The following is a 9,023-nucleotide window of genomic DNA, read 5'->3' as shown; positions in this document are numbered from 1 at the left end:
GCAAACTACGACATAGATAAGAGATTCTTGCGAATACTTGGAACACACAACACATTAGTCAACCGCAAGAGCTTTGAATTTGAAGAAAGAATCGTATCTCCTACAAACAACATTTTAGAAATAACCCCATTGCCCATTAAAAGTTCAGATGTACCTGAATAAGGAGTAGGAGCATTTAAATCTGCTGCATTCTGGCAAATATGATGAGAAGCACCAGAGTCCGGGCACCACGATGTAGTCCCGACTGGTGTGGGAACATAAGGATCCACACTGCCAAAACTCGAGTCATACCGGGATGTGTCCGAAAAATTAGAAGCACGAAAATCGAGAATACGAGGCAATCCAATATCCTGAGAATTATCAATATCAAAAAATCGAGCATGATGTTTTGTACGCCACGGGACCTCAAGCGGAACAGTCGGGACGCCCACAAAATTCGCAACAAGAGAACCAAGAGAATCTTGAGGCACGGTTTGAGCACCAGGAACCGGCCCATGACGCTAATCGGGAGGGCCATGTGGCCCAGGCATTCGGCCAATAACATTTGGCGTAGGAGCATACTGCATCTGACCCAGATCATACTGGGCCCCACGATCTACAAATTGCCTACTAGGACGGGCATAAGGCCCAGGTGCATACACACGGGGCGCATATGGCCCACCATGCTGCCCAGTCGACACATACTGCCTACCATGCTATGCAGATCCAAACGCAGGCGTAGCAGAATGATTCTGCCATTTCCACTGCCTTCCTTCAACACGTTGCACCGGAGGGAACGCCCGAGAACGATACTCACCACCAACGGCCAGAGCATCATGACTAAAAGAGGAAGTATCAAACTCTCTGTCAAACTGATAGTAGCAGCACTGCGCAACATGGCCGAGCCGATTACATATCTGACACTGCACTCTAGGATGGAAACCACGACCACCGCGAGATCCAGTCGATGACCTCTCACCACGCACAACACGAGAATCATACTCAGCAACCGCAACAGGAGTTTCAACAACATGCGTAACCATTGGGACATCCCTTGCAACCTGTGTTTGGCGATTCTCAATGGCCATCAATATATCAACAAGTTTTTGAAACGATAACGGCTCCGACGAGAATGAAACTAACATAAACACAGAATCGAAATCAGAAGAAATACAATCAAGGAGTACCTCCACTTTCTCTGCCTCAAAAACAGCCGAACCCGACACCTCTAGAAGAGCACACAGAGTCTTGATGCGTGATACATACTCTTTGACAGCGAATCCACCTTTCTGGACCGCATGGAGATCATGCCGGATCTGAGACACCTTCTCGATGGATGAAGCTGCAAACAAATGACTCGCAGCACTCTAAATATCACTCGCAGTTTTAGTAGAAATGAAATAAGAGAGCAGAGAAGAATTAACCGTAGAGAGAAGCCACGATGCCAGCAACTTATCCCTGTTGTTGGAACAGAATCGCTTCCGGATTCGGAGCGAGAGTACCATCCGGTGTAGCCACCACCTTCGGCGGAGCAGGAACAGAACCGTCCAAGAAACCTTGAAGATCATAGCTTCAACAATCAAACGAACTTGAAGTTGCCATTGAACACAGTTCGTCTTATCCAAATTAATTGTTTCATGACGAGGAAAACTATGCACTAAACGCGAAATGGAGAAAGGAGCAGTAGCACCACCAGTCGGAGATGCAATAAATGGATCCATGAGCGTAAGACGAAAAGAAGCACAAGCACCAGGAACTAGGCGACTGATACCATGATAAAACCTAAGATAAGAACTATCTTAAATAGAAACTAAAGAAGAAACGAATGAAAGAGATAGTATACTGTGTATTTCATATCCAGCTTTTCTTTGAACTTTACAACTGTTATTTATAGAGAACTGCTACTGACTAACTTTCCCTTAACGGCTTAACAACTATTGCACCAGAATAACAATTCATAACTAACTCTAACATTAACAAGAGTTAGCAGCAAACAACACTGACAGAGGAAGCAACCATGGCAGCTCCAGCAATCCATAGAGGTAAACGAAATCTAGTTGGTGGAAATAGAGACTCTGCAGCTATTGGGGTCCCAAGCATATTATACCCAAATGCCCAAATATAGTTAAGGCAAATATGAGAAAATGTTTTCTTAGAAAGGAGTATGGCTGTGATCACATCCTCTAAGTTACTCTTCATCAGAACTATATCAGCTGCCTCTATTGCAATATCCGTTCCTGCACCGATTGCCATACCGACATCGGCGGCTTCAAGTGCCGGCAAATCATTGATGCCATCCCCTATCATTGCCACAGCATAACCTTCCGCTTGTAACTCTTTTACTTTCTCTGCTTTTTGTTCAGGTTTAGTTTCTGCAACAACAGTTTCAATGCCAATTTGACTAGCAATGGAACTTGCAGTTCCCCAATTATCACCAGTCACCATGATGCTTCTTACATTCATTGACTTGAGAATGGAAATAACTTTTTGTCCACCTGGTTTCACTGGATCGGATATGGCGAGAACTCCCGTTACTTCACCATCTATTGATACTAAAATACCGGTTTGAGCCATCGATTCCGTTTCGGTTAACATGTCTTGAGCATCAACTGGAATAACAATGTTGTTTTCCAACATTAAGCTCTTGTTTCCCACAATTATTTCCTTGTCCCTAACAATGGCTTTCACTCCATGTCCTGTTATAGAGACGAAGTCACGTGCTTCTAGCCATGCAGGGTTCTCTTCATCTTCTCTGAACTTCTTGGCATACTCGATAATGGCTTTGGCTAAAGGATGCTCACTATTTGCCTCAGTTGTAGCATCAAGCTCGTAGAATTCATGTAACACCACGTTTTTCAACAGTCTTGTGTTAACAACGACCGGCTTTTCGACCGTGAGAGTTCCTCTCTTGTCGAATACAATGCAATTTACCTTATGTGCACCTTCCAATGCTTGACCACCTTCGATTAATACACCTAGAGATGCACTGACACCAGTACCGACCATAACAGCAGTAGGGGTTACAAGCCCCAAGGCACATGGACAAGCTATGACCATCACTGAAATTCCAAACTGAAGTGCCAGCTCAAAACTATCCATCGAAGATGGTATCCATGATTCAGGGTACCATGGAACTTTCCAGCTAAAAACCATGCAAGCCACGTTGAAAACGAAAGCATGATCGCCTGTTGAAGACAACAACAAGAACAAGTAGCTTAAAACCAACTTTATGGAAACAATCCTAAAAGGACTCTCTTGACTTGACTCACCAGAGGCACGAAATATTTGGAAATTCGATCAGCAAACTTCTGTACAGGAGCTTTGTCCATTTAAGCAGATTCAACAAGATGAACAATCTGTGCAAGTGCACTTTCTGAACCAACCTTTGTTGCTTTAATATGCAATACTCCATTCTCATTAACCGTACCTCCGATAACCGTATTGCCTTTCCTTTTTGCCACCGGTCGTGCTTCTCCGGTTATCAAGCTTTCATTTATATGACTTTGCCCCCACAAAACAAAACCATCTGAAGCTACTTTTGCACCAGGTAGGATTTTGATAATATCATTCTTTTGTATCATTCGACTATCGATTTCTTCTTCACCTATCATATTTCCTTCTTCATCTAAACTCAACAACATTGCTGTCTCAGGTACAAGGTTCATAAGCTTAGCAATGGCTTCTAATGTTTTTCCTTTAGCTAAAACCTCAAGATACTTACCAAGTAAAATGAATGAGATAAGCATTGCACTTGTTTCAAAAAAATCAGTACCTTCAAAATCTGGAGAAGAAGCAGCTCTTATCACAGTGTATACAGAATAAAAGTAAGCTGTATTAGTCCCCAATGCGATTGAAACATCCATATTTGCGGACCCATGGCGTAATGCTTTATAAGAACCGGTGTAAAACCGTCTCCCTATTATGAACTGAACCGGAGTTGATAGCACCCATCTTATGACTTCACCTATAGTTAACATATTCACTACTTTGGTGTCCAATCCATGTTTAATTCCAGGGATATACATGAAAACCATGGAGGTTAAAAATACAGGAGTAGTGAAAATCAAGCTCCATAGGAAGGATCTGAAGTACTGCTTAATTTCTTCCTTTCTATGAGATTCCCTTCCACCACCTTCACCTTCGGAATATATCGTTGCCTTAAAACGCCTGCTACTACCTGTTGAATCTATTACTTTGATGAAGTTTCTTGGTCCTGTCATATCTGGTTTATATGAGACTGCAATTTTTTTGAGTTCAGGGGATATTTGTACAGCTTGAACACCAGGGAGTGCTTGAAGGGAATTTTCAAGCACTCTCATCGAGTTAACCGTCCTTACACCGTCGATACGGAGATTGATCTTGCTCATGTCTTCTCCAGTACTAACAAGTACGGCTCCGAATCCGGTCTCTTCTATTTTCTCCATGAGTTGATTGCAGGTTATGATTTTGGGATCATGATGAATCTGTGCTTCTTCGGTTGCTAAAGCCACTTGGACCTTTTGCACACCGGGAGCTGCCTGTCATTCCGTCGATAAGAAGTGCATGTCATTCCGTTGATCCGAATACGGCAGACTTGAACGGATTTATAGTCGGTCTCGTCTTGGATCAATGCAGCTTGAAATCCAGCATCTTCAATGGCCTCACGAATGCTCTCTTCCTATAAATGTTTAATATTTCAAAACCTTGTTCAAGATAAAAAAAAACAAAAGAACAAGACAGATTCAAGTCCAACATGCATCTAATAAGTTAGGAGCTAAATCCTGCACCTTCTAATGAAACTGCAAGAACAATTAGTGGGATACATTTTTAAGCTTTACTTCATTCACTTAACGTCATCAAGTAATATCTTTTTGCATCTGTAACAATGAGCAAAGCTGTAGTAAAACTTTCAGTCCAACCCTTTTTGTCATTTGGAAATTAGCATCCAACAGTAAACAACATGAAGCATAGCTCTTGATGTAGAAGTATATTTTTTCCCCTTAGTTTTCCCTCAGCTCACTTAAAAAGTTAAATATTATATCTATACGTAATATATTTAAACTTCTGACAGAATTAATAACACAAATTAATCCAACATCAATTCAATTAAAATTTATTAAAAATAAAAAATTTACCAAATATTATTATAATAATGTTTTTATTTTTATTTTTTATATTTTATATTTTTATATAAAAATAATTTAAAATATTATATCTATAGTTATTATATTTAAGTTATTAATAGAGTTAGTAATACAATAGACTAAACATAAACTCAATTGAAAATTTATTTAAAAAAATTCATTTAAAAAATAAAAAATATTAGACGCTACTGTCTTTTTATATTTTTATATAAAAATCTAATATAAAAAACAATTTAACCTAGACGAAACGTGAGACAATGAAACAATTTAAAAAATATAGAAGTTAAATTGATGAAATATATAAACATCCTAATCATTGGATTGACAATATGAGAAGCCAAATTTGAATAGACTTAAAATTTGAAGGGTGGTACTTGGGATTTAAGTATATAACACGTAAGGTGGGGTTTCATGGCTCACTACCAAGCTGGCCCCATTCACAAAAACAAATTGCAGCAACCTGTAGATTTGTCGGTAAAGCATCAATAGAAGTCAAAATCAAAGGGTTCATAATCATGCCTACTTTAAGTTGTTTCTTCCTTATCCTCCCCAAGCAAAGGTAAGTGGAAATAAAGTCAATAAAGTCAAACTTGTCAAAGCAGAGAACCAAATCTTGTTTTTGTTGCTTAGTGAAAACAATTGTTTCACTGCACAAACAAACAAAAAAAAGGTTACATTTTTCTTGTCCTATTCATGCATATCTTTAGAAGGCTGCAATTAATTTGAATATCCGACTTGATGAATTAAAAGCTAGTTGTTCTGAAATTCAATTATCTAAACATAAATTAAGAAAAACTTACGTTAACAAAACTTGGGTACAACATAACTTGCGCCTTGTTGTTCAAACAACAGCTTCCTTAATTCCCGGAGGCCTCTTAATAGCCTTCTCGACGGAGCCAGCGCAGGCCGAACATGTCATCCCCATCACTGAAAGCATAGCTTTCGCCTCTGATCCCTGCAAGCTCGTTTCTTGTGCCGTAACCCCTTTTGGGTATTTGGGAATCGATGGATAATGAGGCCTTGGTGACAAATCCCCAGAACTCTCCTTCCTTACGCATGACGAAGCTAACAACTTTGTCGCCATCGTCAAACTTCTTGCCACATCAACATCATTCCCTCTTGCATCCTGAACAGCCAAAAAAAAAAACAAAACCCAGTGAGATAAATGAAAGACAATTTAAATTTAATCTATGGGGGTATAAATTTGAATTAAACCCAAAATGAACCTTAACAGTGAAATCATGAACTGATTCCTTAGAAGATTGAGAAGACATAGTATGATGAAAAACTCAAATCTCAAACTACCCAAAGAAGACCTTAGCGAAATCAGACGAAAAACAGAAAAGGGTTTTGCTTGGAACTCAGTTTAAGAGAAGCAAAAGCAAAGCAACTATATCAAGATTTAATTTATTTATTTTTCAAACAAGGCTAATACAAGTTGAAAAGGGTAACATGCAGCGTAATTTATAGGATTTTGAGAAGACGGTCAAAACGTCGTCTGGGGACCGTGAAGGCAAATTTTACAACGTGGAATTTTCATATGCTCGCACAGCGGATAAAGTGGGGCCGTATTCGCATCAGGGCTACGTCCCCTAGTTTTGTACTTTTCGGCGTGTGAACGGAACATTTTGCGCTTTGCCCATTTCTCAATTGGTTCAAACTGTTGCATTTCTTGGTTTAAAATTTGTTCAAATATACTATATAAGTCTAATAAATTTTAATTTTAATTTTTATATTTTTATTTTCTGAAATTTAATTATTCTATTTTTTATATTTCAAATTTAAATCCAATAGTTAACATCTTATTTTTTTAGTTAATTTTATTAGTATGATATTTTGAAATTAAAAAAAAATTCATTTGATAACCATGTAACTAAAAAAAATGACGATATAATGATCTTAAATTTAACAAAAAAAAATTTAAAGGTGTTAACAATTCAACTTGCTTTTTTAAATCTAAAAAGTAGAGAGAGTAAATGTCTTATAATAAAAGTAAAAGGACTAAATTCCAAATATTCGAGGAGTACAAAATCTTAGAGCATATTTAATATATCTAATATACCCTATATAAAACACTTATCAACTCCCTAACATTGCATTTGAAGTCTAAAAACTCTACTGACATAATAACAAATATTTTTTATATATATTATAATAATATGAGATTACACAAAAGGAAACAATTCTTATATGGCACAATTTATAAATTGTCATTTGTTACCATAATAATCTACCGTGTATAACTCATTTAAAAAATTTAATTCAAAACAAATTCCTCATAAAAATATAGAAACAATTTTGGACAAAAATTTTATTATGTTTTGTTTATATATGGAAAAAAATTAATTTATGACAAATTCTTTATAAAAATATATTTTCATTAATTCAATTCATATTGTTTTCTTACAAAAATTCATGTTATATTTAATTTATTAATTAATTTTAAAAAAATTTATATTTATTTTTTCACAATATCAATGAATTAAATCTCATCTTTTTTTTTTCTTTTTTTTTGTTGAACATAAGTTTAAAAAATAAAACGAGCATCATCCTAATGAAAATTATCATCAGTTAGCAATGACTGTTTAATGTCTTCTTCAAGCCAACATCTCACAATGGAATTAAAATAATGAACTGAAATAGAATGTGAAATATATTGTAAATACATGGAACTCATGAATTGAATGTGGAATGGATAGTGTCATTATTTAAATAATATGTGGAATGGAAAACTATTATATAGTAAGTAATGAAAATTGATTATGGTATATAATGATGTATTCATGAATTAAGTATTGTATGGCTAATGTCATAGTATGAATGAATGTGATTTTAAATATTCAATTGTGTCTAATATATTTGTAGAGGCCCAAATTTGTCCGAGGCTCAACAACTCAAAAAATAATTGTTAACAGTCTATTTTACAAATTCAAGCCCAATAAACCCAAACCCATTTTAAAAAAATCTGACCCAATTCCTATTGGCCCCAATAGGCCCAAAATACTAAACCAGGAAACCCTAGGGTTTCATACCAGCACATTAGGCACTGCTCCTCACGTGCTGTCAGCGCGTTCAACGCCCGAGATAGGTGCCCCGTCCCATCGCCTGTACCACTACCTGCACCCTTTCCGTTGATCCCGCTTAGCCCTACAAAACGAAAGAGAAACACGCAAAGCAGAAGCAGTAGAACATAGATAATGTATTTGTAATATTCTTGGCTATAAAGCCAAAGAAAAAAGCGAATGCAAAAAAGGGGGGATTTTTTGGAAATAAAAGAAGCAGAGAGTATTAATCCAAAAAGAAGACTATTTCAAAAAGGTAATTTGATTTCTGGATTTTCTTTATTTTTAGTCTATTTTGATTTTCTTGTGACATTTTCTTTTTTTACACGCAACTAAGAGAGGAGAGGGACTTACCTCTAGGGGTGTGCATAATTCGGGTAAAACCGAAAAAATTCGGTTAACCGACTGAATTCGGTTAATCGGTCGGTTAACCGAATTTTTTTCGGTCGGGAGTCGGTTAATTTTTTTATAATTTTTCGGTTAACAGTTAATTCGGTTCGAAACCGGTCGGTTAACCGAAAATTTTCGGTTAACCGAAAAAATTAATAAATAAAATTATCCAACCCAACCCAAACTCAATTACACAACCCAATAAAACTAAAACTAAAGTTTACCCAATTACCCAATCCAATAAAACTAAAACTAAAAGACAACCCAATTTACTAAAGTCTAAAACCCAATTTACTTTAATAATTTATAAATTTTTAAAATTTTTAAAATAAAAAATAAAAAAAATTCGGGTATTTTTCGGTAATTCGGTTAATTCGGTTAATTCGGGTAATTCGGGTAATTTTTAACCAAAAATAAAAAATACATAATATTCGGTTAATTCGGTTAACCGACCTTATGAACCGAAAAA

General features: G+C 36.5%; 3 protein-coding genes across 3 annotated transcripts; all 3 read right to left on the bottom strand.

Moving 5' to 3' along the window:
• Window positions 1–904: 904 nt before the first annotated feature.
• LOC121204653 (probable copper-transporting ATPase HMA5) lies at window positions 905–3,144 on the bottom strand. Its single transcript, XM_041074908.1, has 2 exons — window positions 1,167–3,144; window positions 905–1,040 (listed from the first exon to the last, which is right to left on the bottom strand). The coding sequence occupies exon 1, from the start codon at window positions 3,130–3,132 to the stop codon at window positions 1,963–1,965; it is 1,170 nt and encodes a 389-aa protein (XP_040930842.1). The 5' UTR covers window positions 3,133–3,144; the 3' UTR covers window positions 905–1,040; window positions 1,167–1,962.
• Window positions 3,145–3,308: 164 nt separating this feature from the next.
• LOC107943762 (probable copper-transporting ATPase HMA5) lies at window positions 3,309–5,619 on the bottom strand. Its single transcript, XM_041076010.1, has 3 exons — window positions 5,563–5,619; window positions 4,553–4,636; window positions 3,309–4,496 (listed from the first exon to the last, which is right to left on the bottom strand). Exons 1-3 carry the CDS (start codon window positions 5,617–5,619, stop codon window positions 3,309–3,311), a joined length of 1,329 nt encoding a protein of 442 aa, XP_040931944.1.
• On the bottom strand, window positions 5,439–6,670 carry LOC107943761 (probable copper-transporting ATPase HMA5). The gene is made up of 2 exons (XM_016877554.2): window positions 6,329–6,670; window positions 5,439–6,228 (listed from the first exon to the last, which is right to left on the bottom strand). The coding sequence occupies exons 1-2, from the start codon at window positions 6,374–6,376 to the stop codon at window positions 5,944–5,946; spliced, it is 333 nt and encodes a 110-aa protein (XP_016733043.2). The 5' UTR covers window positions 6,377–6,670; the 3' UTR covers window positions 5,439–5,943.
• Between the last annotated feature and the right edge of the window lie 2,353 nt (window positions 6,671–9,023).

The sequence above is a fragment of the Gossypium hirsutum genome, chromosome A08 (assembly GCF_007990345.1).
Source record: "Gossypium hirsutum isolate 1008001.06 chromosome A08, Gossypium_hirsutum_v2.1, whole genome shotgun sequence".
NCBI lineage: Eukaryota > Viridiplantae > Streptophyta > Magnoliopsida > Malvales > Malvaceae > Gossypium > Gossypium hirsutum.
Note: the sequence above shows the minus strand (reverse complement) of the source record. Positions and strands in the feature narration are given on the sequence as shown.

What these genes read in the sequence shown, in the direction of transcription:
- LOC121204653 (XM_041074908.1), bottom strand. Translation starts at nt 3,132, where the DNA reads ATGGTTTTTAGCTGGAAAGTTCCATGGTACCCTGAATCATGGATACCA.
- LOC107943762 (XM_041076010.1), bottom strand. Translation starts at nt 5,619, where the DNA reads ATGATTATGAACCCTTTGATTTTGACTTCTATTGATGCTTTACCGACA. An exon ending in CTTTACCGACAAATCTACAG is followed by an intron (nt 4,637 to 5,562) that starts GTTGCTGCAATT and finishes AAACATTTATAG; the next exon opens with GAAGAGAGCATTCGTGAGGC. An exon ending in CCGACTATAAATCCGTTCAA is followed by an intron (nt 4,497 to 4,552) that starts GTCTGCCGTATT and finishes ACGGAATGACAG; the next exon opens with GCAGCTCCCGGTGTGCAAAA.
- LOC107943761 (XM_016877554.2), bottom strand. Translation starts at nt 6,376, where the DNA reads ATGTCTTCTCAATCTTCTAAGGAATCAGTTCATGATTTCACTGTTAAG. An exon ending in TTCATGATTTCACTGTTAAG is followed by an intron (nt 6,229 to 6,328) that starts GTTCATTTTGGG and finishes TTGGCTGTTCAG; the next exon opens with GATGCAAGAGGGAATGATGT.